This window comes from Lepisosteus platostomus, chromosome 3 (assembly GCF_059453375.1).
Source record: "Lepisosteus platostomus isolate fLepPlt1 chromosome 3, fLepPlt1.hap1, whole genome shotgun sequence".
NCBI classification, from domain to species: domain Eukaryota; kingdom Metazoa; phylum Chordata; class Actinopteri; order Semionotiformes; family Lepisosteidae; genus Lepisosteus; species Lepisosteus platostomus.
The window spans coordinates 31,347,147-31,374,528 of NC_142613.1; the positions used below are offsets into that span (position 1 = coordinate 31,347,147).

Below are 27,382 nucleotides of genomic sequence, written 5' to 3' on the forward strand. Positions count from 1 at the left end.
TTCATTCCTGAGGATGGGGGGGTGGTGTAGGGATGTTTTATCTGGTACTTTAATTAAGTTTCAGGATTTTTTTAATTTTATATACTGTATATATAAAACACCCACAGTACTGCAATATGTCTATGTGTGTCATTCTTTAGTGAAATTATCACTGAATTTGCTTACAAAATTTTGAAATATACAAAAAGCTGGAAGCTGGCTTTTATACATCACTTGGAAATGAAAACAATTTTATTCTATCTTAACCACCAACACTGCACTGGTTGACCGTTCTGTCCAAGTGTTATGCAAGTGTGTGTACACTGACAATTCAGTCTTCATCACCTTCTGTCATGCTTTGAGCTACTCCCCAAAGGTTGGTGATGTGCTGATGATGCTTATTTGGCACATGGCTGTGAGCCTCCAGATAGCTATTTTGAAATATTATAATAATATAATTGCTATTACCCATGCAAAATTACTTATTTCTCACACGTAAAAAAATACAAAATTATTTTGTTTTTCAAATAATATATTATGCATATATCTCAAATTTTTCAGTTCCAGCAAATCCACGGTGTAATGGGGCCTGGTGCAGTCAGATATGCAGCCTTCCTTGCTCATAAAGTCTCAACGGTGATGCATTTAAAATACCCCCATTTCAAGTACAATTAAATCAGCAAGCCTAGCTACTCACAAGGAAACAAAGGATATGCACTGCAAAGCACAAAAGGGGGTATCCAATATTAATGAAGGTACTGAAAACATTTTATTTTAAAGCATTATTAATAAGCATGGAGTTTGAGTTTAAGCACCATATTTAAAGATGATTTAAAATGTATTCACTGGAAGTTAAACTGTGGCTCATCATGGGGAATGGCTGCTCTGCCTGATTTTACTGGATATGGGAATATTTTGCTGACGCAGTTACTGCACAATATACTATATGATATTTCTAATACATTAGTGAAAGGCAAACACATAGAAATGTGGGAAAAGAGCAGATTTAGTGTGTTAAGCACTCACTACTAAATTTACTATATAGTCACATACAGTATTAGTATTAGTAACTGCAGAACAAAAGGGCTTAGAACAAAATTACAGAGGGAAGCTCTCCTGGCAAAAATATGCTGTGCTGTACATACATGAGATCATGAAGCTATGACAGGGTTTCCTCTCTGCCACACGCTTCTTTACCACTTCAGCTCCTCAGTTCTTTTGTACTGACAGAAATTCATGTGCTCTAGTTGCACAGGTACTTTTGCCTTTAGATAGATAATTTTGCCTTTAAACAAAGTAATATGTCACTTAAACACAATAATTTTCCATTTAAATTAAACTCGTTTCGCCGTTAAATGAGATAATATTGTATTAAATTGTAATAATTACTTTGGAAACAATATTGACTTATAAAAATATATATCAATATATATATAATATTGTCCCACACATCTCTTTTTAATAGAATTAACAACAAAGGAATATTGTCACACTCTTCTTTGTGCAAATGAATTAATCTAAAGTAGCATGTGAAATGTCTTTTGTGTACATGAAATAAAACAGACTGTGACTGAGCATTCCTGGGTTAAATACGTCTTTTTCACCGTTTCTGTAAAAAGTAGAAGTGACGTGGCTTTACAAATTTGATTTTTTTCCTCATGTGAAGCTGTAGAAACACATACTGTACAAAGTTTTTACTTAATCTTTGAACATTGAATAGAATACATTTACAATGACTTGAGAGTAAAACTTACATGTACTGCTGGTTTACTGCTACTGTTCTTGTTGGTCTATCTTTAACCTTTAAGTACAAAAATCTCAAAAGCTTTTAGCCCATGCTTTTCCAATACATTTGAATTTGGAATTACAGTACACTTCAAATTCAAGAAAAGGGAGAAGAAACAGTATTTCAGCGTTGGTTTGCACAGACATGAAATAGAGATACGGGAAAGCCAAACAAAATAAAAAAACAATTCCAGGATGGCCATAGCCAAAAAAGTAATACATTTATGAAGAGAGTCTTATTGCTAGTGATGTGTTAGAAGCATTGTCTCGTTTATTGTAAGTACTGTATCTTGTTTAAGCGCAGTATTATCTTATTTAAAAGCAAAAAATATTTTTCCCCATGATGCTGATAACCTTTCATAGGTTACAACTGAAAGGTAAGAGAACATATCAAACGTTCATTCCAATATGAGCTTCCTTACTTAAATACAGCTTTTCATTTATACTGTAAGTAACTACTGTATATTACTGTAGACCTATCAAGAAAATGTCACAAATTTCTTGTTCTATGATTATTACTAGCTCTAATGCAATGACTTTAATTGCTGTATTCACTGCTAGTCTTCCACTGCCTTTTTATTATGTTAATGGCTTTGTTAAATTGGTGATTTTCAAAGTAGCACACTATTTGAAATTCATACCTTTAAAGTGAGTTAAGTAATTTTCGGTTCAAACAATCAATGTTAATATGATTCATCCAATTTAGCCTGATGAAGTAATGATTTCCTTCAGATAATCAGCTTAACATAGAATACGTTTTATTTGAAAAACAAGGTAACAATTTGACACTTTTAGCCATTTTTTTAGTTTTAACTCTAATTTGCCCCCTTGCTATTCATTGAGCATTTCACACCTGTGTATGCTGTCAATTTCAGTTATATCAGTTCCAGTCTAAGGCTAGGTGATTATTTAATCCATTGATGTGTTTCATTGTTTGACCACTTCCGATAATCAAAACTACCCGTTGATGGCCAAGCTTTGGTACTGTGCCACCTGCTCTTCTGCTTTTGTGTGTTGTGCTCAGAAAAGTGCTCTCAGCATGGAAGTCTGGACAACCTATTTCTCTAGGATTTTGACATTAACAGCTTCAAACACAAACACTAGCTTGGAGGTATATTTATGGTTTTCTACAGGAAGTATCACAGGACAGATAGACACTGATCCAACCCATCATGGTCTCTTTTCTGACTATTGGGAACCACTGTGTTTTGAAAATAATTTTTTCCCCTTTAATAGCAGCTGAACTGCAATGTAATTGGCACTTCCATGATTTTCTGCTCTCATTCCTGAGCCCAGCTTTCAGTAAATTATAGTTATTGTGACTCACACATCACTAAAGACACCAATATGATTATGATATTCATTTTTCATGTTACACGAACGATATTTACAGGGTTTTCTTCAAGAAGAATACAAGAGAGATGCTAGGGCAAAGTCACTCTCTCACACAGGGTGTCAGAATTGCCACGTGGTAAGGTGGCATAGCTATAGACCGTCCTCACTTTTATCACAGAGTTAGAACAAAACCACAACTTAAGACATATGTAAACCTGCATTTAATACAACTTTGCACCTTGTTTCCCTTAACTCATGAAGTATTAGTTTCCTGTCTGGTATTGTTTCATGTGTTTTTCACTTTAAAGATGCATTTGTTGCACACTGTTCAGTAACAATGCAGCGTTACATGATTATGATTTTTGCATTGATGACTCCAGATAGGTACTTATTCTAAAAATCACATTAAATTCCGTGTAATCGGGTACATTTACTTGATAATTTATCATTTACCTTTGCTGTACAATCATTTGAAAATATAGATATGTAATTCTATTTAAATTTACATTCATGCTTTGTATTTTAATTACTAAAATAAATACATTATAAGAGGAAACAGCTCACATAATTTATTATTATTGTATGGATATACTATGTACTGTATATATTTTCCATCCTATAGTGCAGCATTTAAGTCTAGCATTGTCTTTTGTAAGTTAAAATCTCTTTTGCCTTCCTCCTCCTCTTTAGTTTCAATTGTTAGAAGAATTAAGGATAACATGATCCATTTTCTATCTAATTTTATTAATTTATCATCTCTCATCAACTATTTGTGCAATGCTAAGATTAAAAGGTCTTGCCATTCTTATAATCTTTAGCACATTATTGCTAATGTTTCATACAGATGCATATAAAGATTTTTGTGTATGCACTTAAAAAATTAAGTTGAGATACCACTTTACAATGCTAAAAATGATACTGAGAATCTTTACAAGTAATTACATAAAATCACTAATCTTTGGAGAAATGCCACCATATTATCAAAATAAATAATAAGTTATGGAGTAAATACTAGAGGTTAGTAACCTTGTATTGTAGGTCTTTACTGCTTTGATGTTAATTTAGTTAACATAATAGTTAATATTTAGATGTAGTTACTATTATGACAATGTTTTATCTCTTGTAGTCATGTAAAACATAAACTAAGAAAGTGGTGGAAATGTAACTACATTTGACTATCTCAGTCATTTAAAATCACTTGAAAGGCCTCATGCAGTTTTTTCTAATTAACACTGTAATCACTCTCTTATGGTAATTCTAAAGTACAGCAAGATTAAAAGAAAGAAAGATTAGATTGGATAAAACTGTACGTAAATCTGGAATTTAACTAGTTAATCCCAATGTACGAAATAAAATAAAATTCAGGCAGTAGAACTGTTGTCAATAAAGCAATTTCTTGACTAGAGAATTACTTCAAAGTGAATATGAAATCACATATACAGGTATGCACTTAGGCAAAAACACATTCATAGGTGTGAGAATAAAAGTATAGAAGTTTTTGGTTAATAATAATAACATTTATTTTTTTCATTTATTTTATCTCAAGGCAGTGTACAATAAAACAGTCAATCAAAAGAGACAGATGTACACAAATTAGAACTGCAAATAAAGCAAAATTAAAAATCTAGAGTATTGTATAATAGTTAGGTTGATGATAGGATTTGAAAGTGCTGGAAGATAATTTCTGCATTCTGGACCAACAGAAAAAGAGGCTTTGACTCCCAGTTTTTGGAGCCTTGAAATGGGAACTGAAATAGGCCCAGAGTCCAAGTGGACATATAGTTGCATAGGGACTTCACAGCTCTCTGATGCAGTCAAGAGATAAAGTGTTCGGTCCCTTAAAAGTGAGCAGCAGTATTTTGAAACGTATTCTGTCATCTACTAGGACTCAGTGCATGGAAGATCAAGCAGGTACAATTTTACAATTTTACTTTTTGGTTGAGATCTGAACAGCAGAGGTCTAAACATGCTGCAGTTTGTTAAAAACATGTTTGCATACACCAGCAAGCACTGCATTACAATAATCAAAACTGGAAACGACACAAGCATCTATTAGCTTTCTCATATTAAACTAGAAAACATGTATGGATATTTGCAAATGTTCCAAACATGAAAAAACATACCTCAATAGCACTACAAAAAAGAGCTTCAGAATGACCCCAAGATTCCTTGGCTAAGCACTTTGACTGATTGACAGACATTAAAAGCCAAACTAAAGCTGATACATTTCTAACACTGATAAAAAAAGCCCATCAACATGACTTTGTCAGGTCTGTCAGAATTCAAATGAAAAACATTTTGTTGCATCCATATTCTAAGCAGCAAGACAAAAAGGAAAGTGTTTGATTAATGCCAGGTTTTGTGGGAACAAATTAGGCGTCATCAGCTGATATAATAATTATATCATTAAAATATCATATATCATATATTTTCCCAATGGCAACACATACTGTTGATACTATAAAGAACTGGAGAAAAATGCAAGAAAAAAATGAATTATAGGACAGCAAATGTGATTAAACATGTTAATAGTGATCAATTTGAACAAATTGTTTTCTACCAGCTAGATAAGATTCAATCCACAACAACACAGTTGCAGTAATATCAGCTGCTCTTTCTAATCTCTTCAGCAAGATTGTAAAGTCAACAGTGTCAGCACTTAGGACCAGCTAGACAGGAATTTATTTTTTAAATCCTGAATTATCTGTTGATCATTAATAACTCTAACAAGCATGGTTTCTATATTTTGCTATTATTTGAATCCAGATGGAAAAGGGTCATTCAGATTATTTGCAGTTAAGTGAGTTTTTAATTGAACAGCAACAGTCAAAAGAAAAAAAGGATAAGTTAGATATTTCTATTCTGCATTTTTTAACACAGGGTTAATAATTGCAAGTTTAGGGGTCAAGAGAACAATTTCAGTCCTCAATGATGGGAATTACAAATTTTGAACAAGTAGGGCTATAAGTATAGGATCGAAGGAAACTGTGGTGGGTTTTAGCTTTGGTGATCATTTCAAGCATCTGAAGAAGACAGACTCCATAAAAGACTGCAAGGAAAGATGCACTAAGCTTGAGTATTCTCAGAAGTGGGATCACAAGATACAACCTGACTGTGGATGTCATGAATTTTAGATTAAAGAAGCTCAGAAAATGATTTCATTGGAGCAGACTCTGGTGCTGTTCATAACTGGATTTAAGAGAAGATAAACTGTGGAAAAAAAGGTTCTAGGATTACTCTTCCCTGCCTCAATTAGCTTTCTCAAAAAAGCTGACTTTGTAACAGTCAGTTCATAACTGTGGAATTGCTGGTGTTGCTTGAAGGCAAGTAATTGAATAGACAGATCATTGTCCCTCCATCTAATTTCAAGCCGACACACATGAGATTTCATGAGTGAAGACGGTTGTTGTACAGACTGATGTGTGATGTGCCTCTAGTTTTTTCTGGAGTCAAGCAATCTAAAATGCCCCCGACTGATGGTGAGATAAGACGATCCTGTGCAGATGCAGGAGTAGGTAGATGACAAGGCAGGCGAACAATCCAATATGATAGGCAAGTTCGTGGTCCAAAGGAAAAGGGTGTATCAGAATCCAGGAAGTATGATAGAAGCGAACGGTCTGAAGCAAGAGGCAAGGTCGTGGTCAAAAGGAGTAAGTTAGGTCAGAATCTGGGGAGAACACGGGAGGCAAACAATCCGAGACGAGAGGCGAGGTCCAAAGTCAAAAAGGCAAAAGGGAAGTCCAGAATCCAGAATATACGAGATACGGAAAAACGCCAGGTAGAGCTCTCAACGAGTAGACTCAATACCGAGCAGTGGGAAGCGGGTTAGGATGGTATAAATGTCTGACAGCTGACAGCTTTTGAAACTTTTTATCTTACAGCGACCATGCACCACATATCATTAAAGACTGCATACTGGAGCTCCTGAAGCAAAAAAGAAAGAGATGTGGTAACACAATCCTGAGAATTATCCTCAACTGAAGCAAGTTAAATGATTAAAGATTTCACAGAGATATGCTAAGATACTGGTTTTGTCTTGCAACTTATGATGTTCAGGGAGGAAAGTTAGTTTTAGAAAATCAAATACTGTCCACTTTATTCCATAGAGAGCAACGGACACAAAGCGGGATATACCCTAGACTAGACACCATTCCTTCACAGGTCATACACACACTCGCATCAGAGTTAATTGTCCTAGAAGCCAATTAACCTTACTGTACGTTTTTGGACTGTGGGAGGAAACCCATGCGAACATGGGGAGAACATAAAAAACTCCGCACAGACAGCATCTCAGAAATTAACCCAGGGCCCCAGCCATGCATGGTAGCAATGTTAACCACTGCTCCACCATGCTACCATTAAATACTTAATCATCTTAAAATAATATATTGTCTTTTAACACAAGAATAAACTCTATAAACAAAAGGTGTACACTACAAATCTTCACTTTGAGATAGTAAATAAAAGTGTATTAATTCTGAATAGTATTAATGTCCTAAATATACATTGACTCAATACAGAAAAAAACATCCATTTTGTTTTGACTAAATTTATTAAAACTCAGAAAATAATGTTGCTGTATATCCTTCACAGGATTTTAGTCCAGTTATTTTATTGCCCCCCAAAATTAAAAAGACCTCCCAACAAATTGTGATTTAAACAGATGGTTGTTCCCCATTTCTCCTTAGATGTCGTCCTGCTGTATTACACCTTTAAAACAACTGCTGTAACTGTCAGCGCTGAGGTCAGGATTAAATAAATAAATCTAATTTAACTTTACTCATTTTCAGATGAGTGCTGAAGTACAGGATCAATGTTCTTCTAATTGAGTTTGAGGTCCATTTTTATGTTAGACGTATGAGACATCTATAAAATTTTCTCCATTGTTATGACTGTGAAGGTGGTTTCTGCAGTTGAGGTGCACTATAGATATTAATGGACTGAAGCTGGGGGATTCAGAGATTAGATATGCAATACCCTTTCCTTTCACTGTTGATGGAAAGTGCTTCAAGCCCTTTGGTCTGAACCCCATGTTAAAATTGTATTTTATTTTTCTAGACTACTCAGGATTTTTTACCTCCTGGTACAAATGTTTGACAACAAACAGTAAAATGATGGAGCTTTTCACATCATCTGTGAGTTTAAATGAATGTCCAATCAGAGTGAATTCCTTGTACTGTACATGAATTAAAGATGATTCTGAACCTAATTCTGAACAGTATTAAAATGTCGAACTGCAAACCTGTCCACTCGGTCATTGAAAATCCTGTGACAGTGCTTGCAAGAGTGGGAATGGTAATGGGAATACTGTATCCCAACTAAATTCGAGTCTGGACTACCTAAGTTTTTGAAGTCATTTCTCAGTTCTCTGACTGACCTGTTGTGTACTGGGGCTGCTGATGCATAATGCACCCAGTGGTGGGTGACGTAGGACCTGTTCGATTTGTAAAGGGCTATAGAAATGCAACAACCTATACCCCTAGAAGTAGCTTCAGAACTGTAAGAGTCCTTCTGTACTTCACCCTACATTGCACACTGCCCAGGTGCGAAGATAATGGGGGTGGACTTTGGAGCCCTCATTGTGGGATATAGATGTTGTGTTTCTAGGGACTGAACTTTAAGAAAGGGGATAACGTGCTACATGCTGTCTCAATTATATATCCCCTGTGCAGCCCCTCTAAGTGTGCAGGATGTTTAAAAATAGATAATACTGCTAGGAGTACAAAGGATCTTACTTTAGATCTCATTTGGACCCAGACCATTAATTTCACACAAAAAATAAAAGTCGGGAAATTGTTGTTTAATTTAATTCATTTGTGTGTTCGATAACACTTGATTTGTTTTTACTAGAGAAAATTACTGCCATTGATCTATTGCTGCATACATTTTGCATGTTTTTCTAAAAACAAGTTTAAATTAATTAAATGGCATCCTAGTTGCCAAGTGATTCAACTTAATTATATTTTATTTGCATATCATCCTTGAAGGCTCTGTCTTATTATATTTTATGTCATATGATCACTCTTATTTGTCAAATTGATTTCACTGCTTGCAAGAGTGTGCAGACTCTTCGCAACAACTGTTCTTAAGTCACAAGGACTAATTAAGGCCACAAGCTTTAGGTTTTTGTTTGTCACACTGGAATGTGTGAATCATCATCACTTTTATCTCAAAATGACACTGCACTCAAAGCAATCAGTATTAATTATGTAATCTGAGGTGACTTTAAACAATTACTTGAAAGGCTTTATGTTTATTATTTTCATCTTAAAGTGTAAGTATCTTTGATAATGATAGAGCGGCTTATTATTCCAATTATTTTTTTCATTTAAACTGTTTTTTATTTGAAATAAATTTATGAGAAATAAGTGTCTTTTATGTAACTGTGCTTGGGGTGCACCATTCAATATCATTATCTCTGGTTCTTTCATGAAAGACAAACAGTACCTTTAACATATGCTCTTCAATATCTAAAAACACAATCTGTCTTCATCCTTTGAAGCAACAACAAATTCATTTTAGGAATAATGTGTTTTTGTATACACTCTGGTGCATAAGTATTCAGACTGTTCCTACCCTAATATTTTATTAATTGATATTAATGTTACAAAATTAGATCAAGAAGATCATTTAAAGTAAATATCAGAAAATAAATAGAAAAAAGGAAATCTGTAGATATCCAGATCTGTGAAATATTGTAATTATTTGGGAGAAAAAAAGCAAGTGGGATTTTGTGACATTCTGCTCCACTCTCAATCATTAAATGCATAAATTCTTTCAGGTGTCTGCCACTGGCTGACACTGGTCCATGGGCTGCTCCTAAACAAACACAGTGCAAGAACTACTAATGGGCAAAAGGAAATATCTTTGTACTCAAGATATTTTCTAAAACTGTAATCAGATTTGACTTTTAATGTACACAGCTGAGTTTAACTGTCAAAGTCATTTGTTTTGCTTTCATCGCCAACTCAGTAAAAATGTTTTGAGAACATTAGTTATGCACATTGAGTGTTATGTAAGCCCAATTTTGATCTACATCCATACTGTATACTCTCACAATGATGCTAAGAACTCAGTGAGCTGTGTCTGCTCTATAAGGCTCAAAGAATCATCAGAAAACAACTTTTTAAACATGAAGCAAGCTGAAATGTTTCAAGTATGGAGAGAATTAACGGGAGTGAAAAATTATATTGGCAGAACAAGAAGAACTGGAAACTTCAAATTTTCTCTGAAGGATACAAAATAAATAGTTGACACAATGAATGAAAAATAAATCTGTATTCAAGGCAGTGTCTCTGGCCACAGTTAAATGCATTATTTAATAATACATTTTGTATCATTACTACTAATAATAAATGGTTTCAGCTTTTTTAATCTTGTTGTTTCTGCACATGGTTAAGTATTGCTGTATGTCAGTATTTACAGAAAGCACAAAGTGTGTCTATCGACTGAAGTGATAGGTATGGTATGTATGGTTTTATTTTGTTGTTGGATCGACTATTTTTCTGTTGGTTCCACTACTATTGTTTCATTTTCTTTGTTCGGCTTCTTATTTTTCATCTTCAGCTTGTTGAAGATATTTTAAGACGATGTATGTGATGTTCTGAATGCCTAGAGGCATATGCAGATATTTTCAGGAATGTTTCCCTTGACCAGTGAATGTACTGTATAGTCCACAAGAGCTACAAAGCTGTTGATTTTAATGGGCATTTAGTGACGTTTTCCAAACATTGCGTTAACAGTCAAAAACTGCTCTCTCTTGAGAGCAGAACCATTTTGGGAATCCATGCTTTTATTGTCTTGATCTGGTGAAATTCAAAGGGAAGACATTTAATTTTTCTTAGATCAATTTATTGTACTCTCATTATACAGTATGGCTGGTGCAGACATTAAAACAGCCTAAATTGTGATTTGGTTTCATGCTGAATTTTAAGCATTTCTGGGAAAACCTATACAGTATTTGTTTGTTCTAATTACAGGCAAGGCAAACCATATTAATTTAATTTAGGCAGGTTTAATGTTCTGAGTAAGTACTATTTTTCAAATTGTAACTCTGGGAATTATAATCAGTTTATAAACTGAATATAAATTAAATATTCATATATATATATAGGTTTGTTATTTTTTTGATGATGCTTAATCATACTCTGTGCTTTGTGTGTATGATATGTGTTTTTTACTTTGAAAAGGGTCACAAATGCTCATATTTTTCATTCACTTTCTATCAGATTATTTCATTCACAAGACAAGCAATATGCATTGATGTGAGACAAACAAAATAAATACTGTGTAACATATATTCTAAATGCACAGCCTACAGTACCTATATGTAATTCCAGAGATTTTTCTTGTTCTAAAAAAGGTAATTTTGTGCGAGCCAAATTTATTTTTTTCTGCTATATTGTGGTACAATTATATCCTTACAATTGTGTTAGCCATTGATGCAGACATTGCAGCAAGATATCTAATATATGTATGATTTTAATTTATTGGTACACTGTTGGGTATTTTAATATGGTGGATCGAATCCTTCACCATACAGTATACGTTGCCAGATAAAACAAATGCCAATGAATTTGGCATGACAATAGAAATTAATGTCAGCTTGACAGCAGCTTTGCAGATTCACGCATTTCTAATAAAGCAAGATAATTCTGTAGTATATCATAAAAGCTTATTAGGGGACTTATTAAAGGAAATCTTATTACTGGATTGAATAGGTAAGCTGAGGTTTAAACTAGGTGAAAACACATTATCAGCAGAGAACTCAAAATCAAGTTTCATGAAGGTGGGAAGTTGTCAAGGCCTGTTAGGATTCCTGCATCCTCCACACTCAGCCAGCAAGGCTTTGGAAACCAAATCCACAATGTCAGAATGGGTGGAAGAACATAAAACACTGGAAGATATCTTGAAATATCTCAATGGCTCTGCTAGAGGACAATGCCTGCAGCAAAGTCTCCATTTATTTTTATCTCTATGCCACTGGGTCAAAGGCCCTTACTGTCAAGATATGTGTGGAAGTGCAATGGTTTTTCTACAATAAAAGATGCCATGTTTGGTATTTTCCATCCCCAGAACTCCACCCCCTTTGGTAACTACTGTAACTAACTAGCCTTATCAGTTACTTATGGATTCATGGAAGACTATCGTCCTTGACTGTAACAGATAGTCAATGATACCACAATCAGTCCTTCAAGACAAGAAAGTCCAATACACTTTAACACTAGGTCAACTGTTAAAAGTTCTGATTCCAACAAAGGACTCCCACATGAGGGGACTGAACAAGCAGACGTCTCACAATGGATGGGACATTCAAAACTTGTTTTTTGTCTTTTGCTTGTTTCTCAGTCCAGTATCCCACTCTGTACTTTGTCTTATTTTCTCATCTAAGACCATTACTTCAATTGGCAAAATGTGTCATCATGCACATGGCGAATTCAATTACGTGTGCCATATGTGCTTCTGATTAGATTAGGCTGTCCCTGCATTTTACATAAGATAGATATTCCCTAGAAATAATAAGAGCATCTTAACACTTTCAAATAAAAATAAATCACAACAAGCACAAAATTAAGTGCCACAAAAGTGGCAAAAATTAAATGAAATAAGTATTGTCTTTAAAATATTACAACTGAGAAATAAAATGCTTTGTGACCTATCCAACCTGAAGTTGTGATGTAACTGTTTTGCAAACAGTTTTTTTTTTGCAAAAAAATACTTTAGATGACAGGAAAATATAATGAATAAAAAATGAACTGGATATGTAATGATTTTCTCTTCTCATTTCAAATAACCTGTCAAAGTCAATATACCTTTGGTGGACGGAGAAAGTAGTACTCCATATACAAATGCATGGTAGAGATATTTATAACATACATACTGTATAAGATTTCAAACAGAGTTATCTTGTGTACTAGGCTCTTGCACAGTTCTCCACAATTTCCCCACAGGATCCAGAACCAGCTCACAGAGAGGGGTTACATACTGTACAAACCATGCTTGTATTCTCCCTTTTAAATGTACAGTATGTGAGCTTCTGCTGCACATTTGCTGCAAAGTATCATGCTCTTCACTCATCACATCATCTCTTTGAAATTGTCTAAAAAGTAGATATGCCATGAACTGGGCAGGAGCTTTTGGCTGTAGTTTTAGTTTCTTTGATTCTATGAATAGAGCATCGCTCCTACTTACTGGCCCAGCCATTGGTAGCCATTAAATTTAAATCAGCTATAGAGCAAGAGTGTCATAATGCCATTTTCTAGTTTTCTCTTATCTTCATGTTTCCATCAACCTAAAGTCTTCCAGTACCTGACAGACGCCTTTATTTGTAAATCACACTCACTCTATAGAATTCATAATGCACGTGACCATCTGGGCATGTGTTAGGACTCATAAAGGTTGTCACTTTTCCTCCCTGTACATCAAAATGTCCTTGAGGACTAGAGCCCCATCAGCCAATGGGGAACTTAATTTCAAAGCCATAGTCAACATCTTGAACACCTTTAAACATTTTGGGTCACCATGTTACATACTGTTAATAACAATATCAATTTATAGTTGTTCATGGTGTCTAGTAAATAGGATGATTGCCAGTGACTAGCAATATTGCAAATTACTCCATTTACTGAATGGTTTATGGCAGTGGTTCTCAAACTTTTTGGACCAAGTACCACCCCTAATCCAACCAAAGCATCCAAGTACCACCTACAAGTCATCATCTCATAGGAACCCCAGAAATTCTCAATGACCAACATGAGCGCGTGTGCACACACACTCACACATACATATAATAAATATTATAATAATAAACTTTATTTGATATAGCACCTTTAAAGGTGGCTTTTCAAAGTGTTTTACAGAAAAAAAAACATTAACAACAACTAATAAAAAAGCACCATTTCAGTGAGAGGGGTGAGCCTGTTTAGTTGAGCAAAGCAGATGTGAATTAATTTTTCGAGCCTTGATACAATTCACAACAGAGTCTAACAGATATTAAATCGTCAGGCATTTTCTTGACGGCAAAGGTCTCGCGGTGGATGTTGTAATGCGTACATTAATTTCTGGAGCAACCTCTCTAATTCGTGCAACTACACCGTTATGTCGGCTTGTCACTGCTCTAGCACCGTCTGTACAAACTCAGACGCATTTTATCCAGTCGAGGCCATTCTCTTCGATAAATTCATTCAGAAGCTGAAATATGTGCTCTCCTGTAGTTCCTGTTGGTAGCGGTTTACAGAACAGAAAGTCTTCATGGGACATGCCCTCAAACTCGTATCTAACGTAAACGAGCAAATTGGCCAAATCGACTACAGACTCATCTAATTGCAGTGAAAAACATCTGCTCATCTTAACGCGCTCTATCAGTGTACTTTTGATATAATCCTTCATTTCAATAATTCTATGAGTGACTGTCTTTCAGGGGGAGGGGGGCAGCAGGTCGAGCTGTTCAGCAGCTTTTTCTCTACACATAATACGTCAGCTCTTTTGCCAACGGTAAATAAGGTTCTTCAAAAATAGTGTAGTTTACCTGCTTTAGCAATACGCAAGCTTGCATTTTTCCGCATTTCCGTTTTAATTTCCGTATTTATTTAAAGTTTTTATTTAATGCGCATGGGAGCGAAACAGAGACGCTCGGTGTATTTTTCTCAAATTAGAACAGTTATTTAATATTTTTTTGTTATCACGCTTTCGTGTGCTCACAAGATTACCTGCGTTCGTAGCACGTATTTCTATGCATTCCTGTGTTTACAACGTTGGCATTGTTCCAAAATCACGTACATTCTCCTTTCTCCCTATTTGCTGGAGATACAGTAGCTTTTTTTAAATACAATTGGTCACTTGCATCCGTAGCACCCATTCCTATATAGTGGTATAGAATTACAGAGTATCTCTTGTGTCCACTGAACTATTAGCGCGCACTGTATCGTAGTATGTAGGCTGCGTATTCGACACGTATTGAAATACAAAATATGAAAACCCGTCCCGATTTTTCAGTGCACACTACACAGTTCCAGGGTCATTTGGCGTACCACTTGGCGGCACTCCACGTACCACTGCCGGTACACGTACCACAGTTTGAGAACCACTGGTTTATGGTATCCCTACACTGGAATACTTTAGAACAGGGATACTCAATTTGCAGACCTGCCCATCCGTTCCATTGTTGTTTGTTGATATAAACAGCTCCTTTATGGCAACATAGCTTATTCTAATTAGCAACTGAATGATGTAAGGGCTGGTTGTAGCAAAAATGTGTAATCAGGAGCAGGCTGGTGGGGCCACAAGCTGAGCAGCCCCAGTTAGACAGATTTGTACCTTTGTTACAGACAAATTATAAATATTGTTTTTTTCTTTCCAAGTGACTTAACCCTGAGTAGGCTGTTGTACAATAGCTCAAATACAAGACAACTCCCCTCCCACCTTAAAATGTAAACTACTTTGCATGCAACTACTTTGTACAGTATATATATATATGTATATATAGGATGTATATATTCAATATTTATATTTAATTGTATGTAATACTTTAGCATGGGTTTCTAGCATGTAGCTGTAACCATACACTATGTATCACTAGAACGCACCCTGGAATTACTGCTTAGAGCTACTGTATCTATCCTGTATAGCAAAAAACAACTGAGAAGAGGTCCCGCATGCTGATAATGTTTGGGGATATTTATGCTCCTCCTCTGCTCCTTACTGCGGATATGAGTCCCTCAGGACTGCAGTTTGCTGCAGGTGAAGTCACATAACAACTGGAAGACAGCAAACTTTCTGGACTATACACAAGCACTTGAAATAAATTCTCTAAAGTAATTTGAAAGTAATATATTTGGATAGAAATATATTACTTCACTGATTATAATAGGAGTAATTTATCTTCATAGTGTTTTCTCTCTAGTCTTGTACAATTGAAATAAATTAATTCAGCTTTTGTTTCTTAATTTTGCCATCATAGGACAAAATCAATTTATCCATTCATAGAAAGCTGCTTATTTCCGGTAACGTTTGTGGCAACCTGGAGCCTAATACACCCTGCCTGTAGCAGGATACACACAGTGACAATTCTGAGACAATTCTGTTAGGTGTGATAACATTTGCTGGGCAGTGGGAGGAAATTGGAAAATGCCATAGCACCATGCTACCCAACAGGGAAGCCTGTAAACATCATATACCGTGTGAACAAGCTTTGTTTTAGCTCCTTGTCAGGGCAAATATTCCAAACATATCGCCATTAATAAAGAGCAGACTCAGATTTGCATCTCAATTCTGAAAGAGTAAATATTCTCACCAAAAACACAAAGAGATAGTTCACACTTATTAACACAAATGAATATTTCATGAATAAGCTGAGAAGCATACTGACCTCATCAAATCGGGCTTCATCTTCACAGTTCTCTAAAACCCGTGTGTAAAATGAAAGACCTAGAGGGCACAGCAGAAAAGCAGAGTGGTTTCAGTGTTAGAAAAATCAGCATGACTTTGTTAAATAAAGCTGTAAAGAAATAAAAATATTAAAAATGTTAAAATAAGATTTTGAGAGCTAATCATGCTATTATGATTACAATATACAGTGACATTTTTAGATTTTTTAAGCAAGACACATCTGTAACACATTCTTTTATATGGCATTTTTGTTCACGTATTTCTTCAGGTGAATGAATAAATCTGGGGGTATAAATCCATATATACAGTAAAATATAAATCTACTATATAAATCCAGTAGTACAAGATAGAAATTAATTATCGATTTGATTTATTATTATTTTAAGTAAATACAGAAAAATATAAAAACAAGTGAAAGTGATAAGTGTAAAAATGTTACAGTCACCCAACCTTAAAACCCTACGGTGTTCTCATCTAATATTACTTTTTTACATTTTAAAATTTCAAAACAAAATCAGCAGGTATTGTGGCCTCTTTATAAAAAATTAATCTAGTATGATTGATCTGATCTTTGTGTTTCATTATGCTCTTATGTACCACTGAAGCCTAACCTACAAACTACAGTTCTCAGGGCTGACAAATTACATAGATAACTATACTTTCACCTTTACACAAAGTACAAAAATGGGTTCAACAAAAATGCTTTTAACAAAAGTCTTTATTTTCTTAGTCCTCCTGTGCCAAGAGAATCATTTTAATACAGAATATAACACACGTGTATGCCATATAATATGTTTGTAACTATACTTAAAAGTTCTCTACTTTTTGAAATGCACAGTAGATTGTACCAAGCAATATCTGAGAAGTTAACCTGATGATGTCTGAATAACTATAAAGAAAATTAAATAGAAAATCAGTTCTTGAAATGTTATTACGTTTAGAATGTTCACTGTTAGAACCACTTTGCAAGTATTTATTTTCCCTAAATACAGCCAGGAGTTCATCTTGTATAACCAGAACTGTATTATTTTCTGAACAAGTCAATTTTCTATCCATCCATTTTCTAACCATTTTATCCAATACAGGTTTGAGGCAGAGCCAGAGCCTATCCAGGCAAGCAGTGGGCACAAGGCAGGATACACCCTGGATGGAATACCAGTCCATCACAGGGCACACACTGACACACACACAGACACAATCATGCACATACACACAAGAGAGTCAACTTTTCAAGTCACCAATTAACCTACAGTAACAGTATGTCTTTGAACTCTGGGAGAAAGCTTAGAAAAAAAGGAAAAAGGCTGCACATCTCTAGTACTGTATGTGTCTTCCTACAGTACATACAGTACATACACACACCATCACCTTCTTTACTGTTTTAAAAGCACTTTTGCTTTGAATATACAGGTAAGTGTCCAGATCTATTATGCTGTGATAAAGTGATCAATTCTCTGGTATGATAGCTATGAATGATTCACAGCTGATTGATTGCAGGACAACAGACACAGGGAAATTATTATTTTTCATATCTTCTTACATAAATGGTGTGTAGAGGTTCAAGTGTGGAGCTGCATCAGCATGCAAGCTGCTGAGGAACAAGCAGATTTTTTGCATGAAATTAACCTCTAGTTGTTAAGGTTGTGTATACAGTATCGCTTATCCATTAGTACAATACTTTATATCAGGTACTGTATGTTTGAGCAACTGTAATTTAAACATATCACAATATTAATGTGCCGAGGTGCTGACAAGTCAATGTAATTTCATGCATTTTACATAAAGGATGTAGGGATGGTAATGTTTCATTAGACAAGACAACTTCCTTTCTTTTCAAAAATCCAGTAAAAACCCTGAATTCATACAGTATAACCACAGTCTTAAAGTCCTCATATCCAAAAAATACACAACCTTCAATACTCTGAATGTTAGGAAATAATAGTATAAAGTGATTTTAGATTATAGGATGCTTATAAATTCAAGAATACAATCTGGTTACTAATTAATTTATTTAATTCATTGTCATCCTTTAGAAAATAAAGTAAGGCCATAAGTATCAGGTTTAACTAACAATCAACAGTAATTAGAGGTTATTAAAGGTTAGAACACGGGTGGATGCACTTTAAAACAGTTCATGTAATTATTAAATCAGCTATAAATTGTCTCAGGCCTGGATTTAAAACAAGTTTTGCAAACGTGTCTCAGGCCTGGATTTAAAACACGTTTTGCAACCTGTGCCAACTGCAAATTCCAAATCAATTGTGTTGTGATGGTTTTCCAAAGTTCCAAAGAATCTGCTGGAATCAGACACCTAACATGAACCGGTTCATTTGGAACTTCACTATTGACATAATCAGGGCATTAGCCTTGTTCATTTTGTGCCATAAAAAATAAATTGCAGATTCGACTAATATCAGACAACACCTGAATCAATAAATGGTGAGTTTTATTTTCAACTACATTTCTGGGTGCAAAAAAAAACATTTCCGAAACTACATAGTTATTCCAAAACCAATTATCTCCATAATACATCAAAAGCACAGACTTGTCTAATCCACTCCTAAAAATCCAATTTAATCCCTTGTTAGATTTGATTTAGTCTTGATTGTTATTTTTCTTACTCTACTACTCATTATTCTTATAATTCACAGTTTTCACCACTCAGGGGCAGCCAGGAGGATTCAGAAGGTTGGTGGCTGACGTTCAAGTGGTGAAAGCTGAATCAAAAGAACAACGAGTTTGAATGAAACAGGCTATACCTGTAGAGTAGCAAGATTCACTAATGGGTTATCTTATTGTGAGTAAGCTTCCGTGATTTTCATTGTAATCAGTGTGCATATACAGTAAGCTTTTCTTCATAGCAGGGAAAATTTGAGGAATATCAAAAATATTACATTCATAACTGAAAAACTGAACCCTATTTAATCATGTCTCAGGGCTATAACACAGCTTTATAAGGTCAATAAAATGTACCTTACATATCTATTTGGTTTCTGCTGTTGCGCCTTTTTCTTTACACACATAAGTAAAATAAAGATAAATTGTTGAATGGAAAATCTTCAAATCTGATGCCATGAAAGACCAATGATGATGCAAGTATTTGGGGACAGGTATCCTTCAAATGTGATGCTTAGGACAGAACTGAATACACAGCAAGTTACACTCATGAATGTGGCAGAACCATGTAATAAACCACATACAGTACATCTTAAAAGAACACAGGGTAACAACATACTGTATAAGGCCTTAATGCTGACATTGGATTATTATAGCATGTAGATCAAAACCATTTGTTTTTAAAGGGCAAAAGAACTTGTAGATTTGCTCCAGATGTTAGATGTTAAATTGATTAAGCTAGCAATAGATTAATGATAATTAAAGCTGGAAAACTGCATATCTGCTCATTAAAAGTTTTATTTTATACTATATTAAAGGGCATTTTTAAATAAGCAAAGAGAAGACCTGAACTGTCTTTTAATTGATGTCTGGGACAAATCTCAAACCAAGACATACTGTACAGTAAAGTATTGTCAGAATTGATTGCATAATAATTCCACAAATCCATAAATAAAACCAAAATCTCTGCTCCACAACCTGATATACCATATGCATCTGGAACAACGAAGCTGTTCATAGCATTTTCCAAATGACATTTAGCATTACAACACAAGAAACAGAGCTACATAAAGCTATGTTAAAAACAAATCCTCTTGAATGGTACATGGTTCATTAGGCAACTATCAGATGTATGGGAATAAACTGCACTCTGGAATGATTGACATTTTTTAAATGAAGAGATAACAAAGTGTAATATCCCTATGATTAAATGTTTTCTGAATAGCTTTTCTAAATGAAACATTCATGACTAGGATTCATTGCCTTTTCTCATACTGGGCTTCCTAACCCAGTAAATACCAAAACATATTAACTGCAGTTTTTCATCAGGTGATAGACATTTTCTGCAAAACGGCAGACCAGTAATGTGCACAAAAGGCTAAAGGATAATAATAAAAAAAACCTAGCAGCGTGATGGTCATTTCCTCATCAAGGCAGTAAGAGAAACATCCTCTTCCCTTGTTTTTTTATGATTAAACTGGAAATCTGAGCTTTGTTCACTATTACTTGTCATATAATATAATCTGACATTTCTATAATTTTTCAGAATAAGCACTGTAAAGTTTTTACTGAAATCAATATTGTCATGATAACATATACTGTATGTTTTTCACTCGAGGTCATAAACCTTTTGCCTAGTTGGTTGTTTAATTGTCACTGAGATGGCTTTTTTCTGAATGTTGTTATAAAGTGTGTGAGATCACACACTGAAGACACACAATCCCAACTACTCAAACAGTGCAACTGAATAAATGAATCTCTATCTGAAAATGTATACAGTATATGCATAGCATAACCTCAAAGCAGTAAAACTGGAACTCAATTGGCAAGGCTACTAAGCCCATTAATTTTCATGTGACATATTAATGAAGGGACACTGGCAGCTCACGTTTCCATAGTAACCCATTATTATTACTAGTATTGTTGTAAGATATTTTTAACTGTATATTGTTGTTAAGACTTAAGATCAGGAGATACCTGTGGGGGCTATATTACAACTTTACCACTGAAACACAATTTATTGAGTGTTAATAATAATTCACAATTGTTTTATATTCACAAAGGGTATGCATTGGGTAATTATTACTGAAAAATGGTCATTAGAACATGGCCATCCTTTAGAACACTGGCTCTCCTTTAAGTGTTTATTACCCATACATAAACATATGCCTTACAGATGTCCCATACTATGTTCTATACAAACAGGTGTACTACAGTATGTTCTTACATTTTTCTTTTATGGCTCTTATCTTTCTTATACTTTATATTTCTGCTTAAAATTGTTTGACTACTAAAATGTCCTGTTGTCTGGCTGATACTGACGCACGCTAACTCATGTCCTGTACTCAGTTCAGGCTAAGGCGTCTAGCAATTGACTGCCACAGGTCAACTCTCAGCCCCCACAAAGTGAAAAGTCTTCTGGGAAAACAAGGTTCCTTTGGGATGAGATCCCCTGCTGTTACTCTGGATCTTATCTTGAAAGTGACATTCCAGTGACGTCATCTGGGATGTGAGCACTCTCCTTCTGGAAATGGAGGTGGAAATGATATGAACGATATGAAAGAAGTGCTTTGATTTGTGAATGCTTTGTTGCTGGTGAAGAGCTATCCAGATGAAAAATGATGGGAAGCACAGCTGCTCTTTAAATGTTTTTACGATAAAATAATCTAAGTACAGTCAATGTATTGATTTGAACCTTTATTTGTGGTTCAGATCAAACTATATGCCACTATAAGTCTTAAAACCATATAACTAGAATGTAATCTTCAGACAAGTTAAATTACGCAATTAATGTATTTACATTACACAAAAAATAAATATTGGTACTGTATTATCCAAATAAAAAAGCGAAATAATTTCCTATTTCATTGTGACATGCTTTTTTATTCATGCGTGGTTTGAAAGGAGATATTGTCTTCCTGCAGAGAAACATCCTTCATGGAAAGGAATTCATATTTCATTAAATATGTAATCTCTACTAACAAAAAGCAACATTTTTGCATTACAGCACGTACAAAGAAACATGTATGTACTTTTCAATAGTATCAAGCTAATATCTCTAGGCAAGAAAAAAAGGGAAACCATTTACAATAAATACAGTATGTTTAAAGAATAAATTTGATGTATTTGCAAGACAGCAGTGTTACAGTATATACTGCCTGTACTACTTTTTTAATTTTGAGTTGCAATAAGTACTGTAAATTGCTCCAACATGTTTGCTGCTATTTTCAGTTCTAACCATTAAAAAAGAACAAGATCAACTTAAAAAACATCCTTTCAAATTATATAAGTGTGAAATGTGACAGGGAAACAAATTATTGATGCCTAGTACATGGAAGCTCATTAAGAGGCTCTCCAGCTCGTGACACACTGTGACACTTTCATTTCCCACTTTGTCTTCTCACACTCAGCCCAACTTAATCGTTTCTGTAGAGTATTGTTGGTTTTGGGGCTAATCAAGGCATCCTCAGGAGAGCTGTAGAAAAACAGCACCACTGAAAACAGAAACAACAATAACAAAGCTGACAGAATCAGCCAAAACCTTAGAAACAAAGGCAGGAAAGTAGATGAAAATGGAGACAATATACACTACCTCTTTCAGATGTGAAACATCTTGTTCTTAGGAACCTCATTTTACATAATCAGAGTGGAATTTCAAGTAGAACAGTAAATATCTGGACACCCTAGAATTCTGAAACATTCAAAACTTTTAAAATCCCTACATGGCATTAAAAATTAAATAAACAATAGTAAGATCACTATATAAGACACTGCAGCATTAAAATGCAACACATTTATTTATCCTTGAGGTTCCAAATAAAGCATTAATGTCTGGTGGTTATTTTTGTTGAGGTTGTTCATTGATAGTGCCCACTAAAACACTGAATAATGCCACCCCATTAACAGCAGCAATAATACTGCAATGAACTTGTGAGTTTTCAACAGTGAACAACCACTCTTCCCTTTCACAGATGATGAAAGAGCACTATTAGTAAACTAAAATATACCAGATAACCAGAGCTTGATAATTGTACTATTAAACAATTTTGATATTCCTTTGTAAATAGCCTTTTATAAGTCATATATTTAAAGCTGGGTGATGAACATTAGCTTTTCCACATTTCGGTGTCCATGCCAACACATTGAAAAGCCTGATCTGTAATGGAAAGCATGGGATGCTATGCAGTTCTGAATCCGAGATTTGGAGTATTACTACTCAATCAATAGTCTCTAATGGACTGAGACAGATTTCCTGTGCCTTTACACTCAGCATATCCCTAGGCTGCAAAGAAAAATTCCTTTTCAGATTATAACCTTCCATGATTCCAGACTCAAATGTAACAAAAATGTAAAAAAATAATATTCAGTATTTAAATCTAAAAATCTTATTTAAACCTTGTACATGAAACGAATGAACTGCCAACATCCTTGTGCTCAAGTAATTACATTTGTGCACAATTGAGCACAATGTTAGTGTTCTCTCATCTTTGCTACATTACTCTTTTTTAATTTAGACTGACAACATTTCAATGGTATCTTTCAGACTTTCTTTGTGTAGTTGGTAACAGGACTCTTTAGTATCTAATTTTAGTTCATGCACAGCTATCATGATCAAGTACTTGCTCAGTACTGTTGTAAATTAGATAAAACGTACAAAACGTACAAAACGACCCAAATATTAACAAAATAGACAACTGTATGATCAGAAACTGCTCATGTTTGTTGTTATACATTATCTAAACTAATACATTATTAAGTGCCGCAGTAAAAGCTGCTGTGGGCCAAAGAGCTTAAATCTCAATCATGGTTAAATCATGTTTAAAAGGGAAAAAGTATCCATCTAGGAAAGAGATAAAACTTCTACTACCATGGAGCTAAAATAATAAATCTGCACATAACACAGCAGTCCTATATTTAACTGCACTTAACTCAGTACTACCATCTTTCCTGCTATATGGGCAATTCAAGCTACAGTACAGGCTGTTATTTTTCTCTGCTGCCTCTCAGTTTGAAATCTATTACAAAATGTGTAAAAAATAAAAATGCCAAATAAAAAATTAATAAAACTATGCCCTGAAATTAAAATTAATTTAAAACAGTATTAACAACACAAACAAAAGGTATTCAAACTGGAACAACATTTTGTGTGAAACTCTCCAGATGACACCACAATAATTTGTTTTAACGCATCAGCATTAGGAATATGCTTGGATTTGTCAGACAAAGGCATAAAAGCAGAATGTTAATGGTTGAGGATTTTAATATAATAAATTGGTTTTGCATTAAGGTATCTGATGTATTCACCACTTCTGTTTTTGTTGCATGAATTTAAAAATTTAAAATATACCACAATTTCAGACCTCATTTTCCTTAAGAAAAAGTGCAGGCTTTACTTAACAAAACCATTTTAGGAAGATGTTTATAATCTTACATTTTCTGTCACCTTTAGTTGCAGTAATGCCTGGGTTAAGCAACACCAGTACCAGTAAAAAGATCCTACTTTTCTGTAGGAAGAATCTACAAAACGTTTAATTTCCAAAAAGTAAAAAAAAATAATAATAAAAGGGGAATTTGATCGGCATTAAAGTTCGTTATTGCTGTTCAGAATATAGCAACGACAAGCTCTATTCTGAAGCACCATAGAAAAAGGGATGAGCACTAACGTTAGTGTCCCACAGTGCAAGGCACGCTACACAACACTGAAACATTACTGCAAACAATTCACTGCCACAAGCTATGAGCTCTCCGTTGTGTGACTCATTAAGCTTACTCTAAGGCAGAAAGACCAATTGTTTTAGCAACAATTACACAAACACGGATGGGATTTGGAATGGGTGCATATTAATATCGGAGGTTAAACAGTTAAAAACTTTTTTTCATGAATTATACTGTACATAACACAGCGTAATACCTCGAAATGCCACTTTGGCGATGCGGTCCCCCTTTCCTCGGAGATCTGTAACCGTTTTCAGGTGGACAATCAGAGCCATTATAAGTTAGATAAGGTCCGGTACTTTGGGAGAAATCACCTGCAGTTTTTATCCCAAAACAAAAAAAAAGATATAGTATTTTTCTTCACTGAGAATGTACCTCTAGTCAGAGCATTTCAGAGCTTCTTTTAGTGATGAAAATAATTCTCCTGCCATTATGTACCCACACCAGATCCGCTTTTGTTCTGCTGACTGAGAATATTTTAAATTATTAAACAGCTTTCATTTTATCCCGCTGGAAATTGCACTGACTGGGTTCACGTGCTCTGCACCCAGTATCTGCTGCGTTACAGCGGTGTTTCAGTCTCACCGTGAAGTCAAGTGCTTGGAAAAGTGCCGTAGGAGGGCGTCAGCGGCGCAATAAACCTACCATTCAAAAGATAGGTTCACTATGGATACGATAGGATGGGAGCTGGGTTGATGCATCCGCTAATGTATAATAAATACAATTTTATATTTCTTTTAAAAATAATCTCCAAGTTTATTTTTTGGCAGCCTGATTCATGTGCGCTAAGTGTTTTATAGGCGCTTATAAAGCTTAGATGAATGCACTGTTTCAACTACATTTTGCTCTTTTATTTATCGAAACATTTTTCACCTTTTACTGTGAAATACTGTACGTTTGAGTATCACAATAGTCAATGTCATATGGAACGAAGATCTATTTACATATTATATTTATAGAACATATTATTTTTATAGTCTATATATAGTATAATTTGCTATGATTTTAATTACCATGGGAAACACGTAAAGTGAGACACCACAAATGTAACAGCTTAAATGCATGTCCTATCGATGATGATTGTTTTCCACGTAGTCATTTATAAACGGATCACATTGTCGGTTTTTTTTGCAGAAATCATACGAGCTCAGTTAAACGTCAATTATCCTCTTAGTTGCGCAACAAAGTGCTCCCCGCGGAACCTTTGCGCTGTACAATCTGCCTGAGCTTTTGTTTGTAGCTTGTGAAGAAATTCCGCAGCCTCTGAGACACTGGTGCCTCTATAGTCAACTCATGCCCTCTCCACTACTGTGACAACTTGCAAATACTGTACATCTTCTGTTTTTCTCCTTTCCTCGAAAGAGGTATACTGTACCATGTTTGGTTTTGCTTTGCGACATACAGTAAGCAACATACAGTATACAATATGTGTAAACTGCATATGCAATGTTATGGAACAAGTAATAGGTTTATTCCACGCTGAAAAAAAGAAGAAAGAGAACACAATGTTTCGGCCGTGGAGCCTTCTTCAGGTGCCTTCTTTGCAGCCTACGCATGCTGACGCAGCTACCCACCTGAACTACTATGCAATGTTATGTTGAAAACATTAAAAACACTGTAACGATGTTCAAATGTTTAGAATCAATGATCAATATAAGCATAGCAGTACAGTATTTTTTTTACATTCAATCTCATTGAGCAAGAGCAAGATGTTAAGTTCCAAGAATATAAAAGATCCCAAACAGGTTTTAGAGAAGTGTGTAATTGCATATTTATTTTTAACAAAGTGAGATTTGTTGTGAATCGGTTCGTAATTGAGAAACTGTGAAGTGTTCTACTAAAAAGTATACATGAGTTAATTTTTAACATATTTTTAACTTTGAAGTTTAAAATAATGTCAGTTAAACTTTTAGAAGCACAACACTCTCTCTATTTACAATAATTGTGCTGGAAGACACACTTTCGGCTTTGATTAGCTGGAAAGAGGAGGGGGCTTCGGAGGTTTTTGTTATAAATAAATAATTATCCTGTCATGCTAAAGCACTCCAGGCAATTATAAGCCACCCTTAGGATAATTTGTTCAAAACAAGGAGATTCTGAAACACACTGGAAAGGCAGCATTTGGATTCTTTCAGGACAGTTCTGTAACCTCCAGAAAACTCTACCCTCTGAGGGACAGGTACCTCAAATTCAAGACATAAAAACACATGAAAGGCCAAAAAAGAGAGAAAGCCATTTTGGTATTTAGTTGCTAATTGATTGAAGGATCTCATCCAGCCATTTCTCGAAAGAACCAAGGGTATGCCTTCAGTAAATCTGGAAATCTTGTTCCATACTCTCACAATGGGAAGAGGTCCCATGGTTGAATGTAATGTAATGTAATGTCTTTGGGGATTTCGAATACTTATATCAGGTTTCCTTTAAATAAAGACTTATAATTACTTAGGGGATCTGATACCAGATTTCAAAATAATGAAGCATGGTACTGTACTTTTGAGACCCACTGTAAGTGTTTTTAAATGTCAACAGATCTCTTGAATTACTGAAAACTGAAAAGGTGTGGTGA

The 27,382-nt window shown here is 34.8% G+C and overlaps 1 protein-coding gene across 15 annotated transcripts in view; it reads right to left on the reverse strand.

The window, feature by feature from the left end:
* otofa (otoferlin a) overlaps nucleotides 1-25,420 on the reverse strand; it is a 176,170-nt gene extending 150,750 nt beyond the window's left edge. For 9 of the 15 annotated variants that reach the window (XM_088625213.1, XM_088625210.1, XM_088625218.1 and 6 more), the window contains exons 1-2: nucleotides 25,013-25,419; nucleotides 16,466-16,524 (exon numbers count right to left, since the gene is read on the reverse strand). In XM_088625213.1, coding sequence (XP_088481339.1) covers nucleotides 16,466-16,524; nucleotides 25,013-25,091 — 138 coding nt within the window. In that variant the 5' untranslated portion in view covers nucleotides 25,092-25,419. Of the gene's footprint in view, nucleotides 1-16,465; nucleotides 16,525-25,012 lie in introns of all 15 variants that reach the window. The other 6 variants (XM_088625211.1, XM_088625208.1, XM_088625206.1 and 3 more) reach the window with 1 other exon arrangement.
* Nucleotides 25,421-27,382: the final 1,962 nt, after the last annotated feature.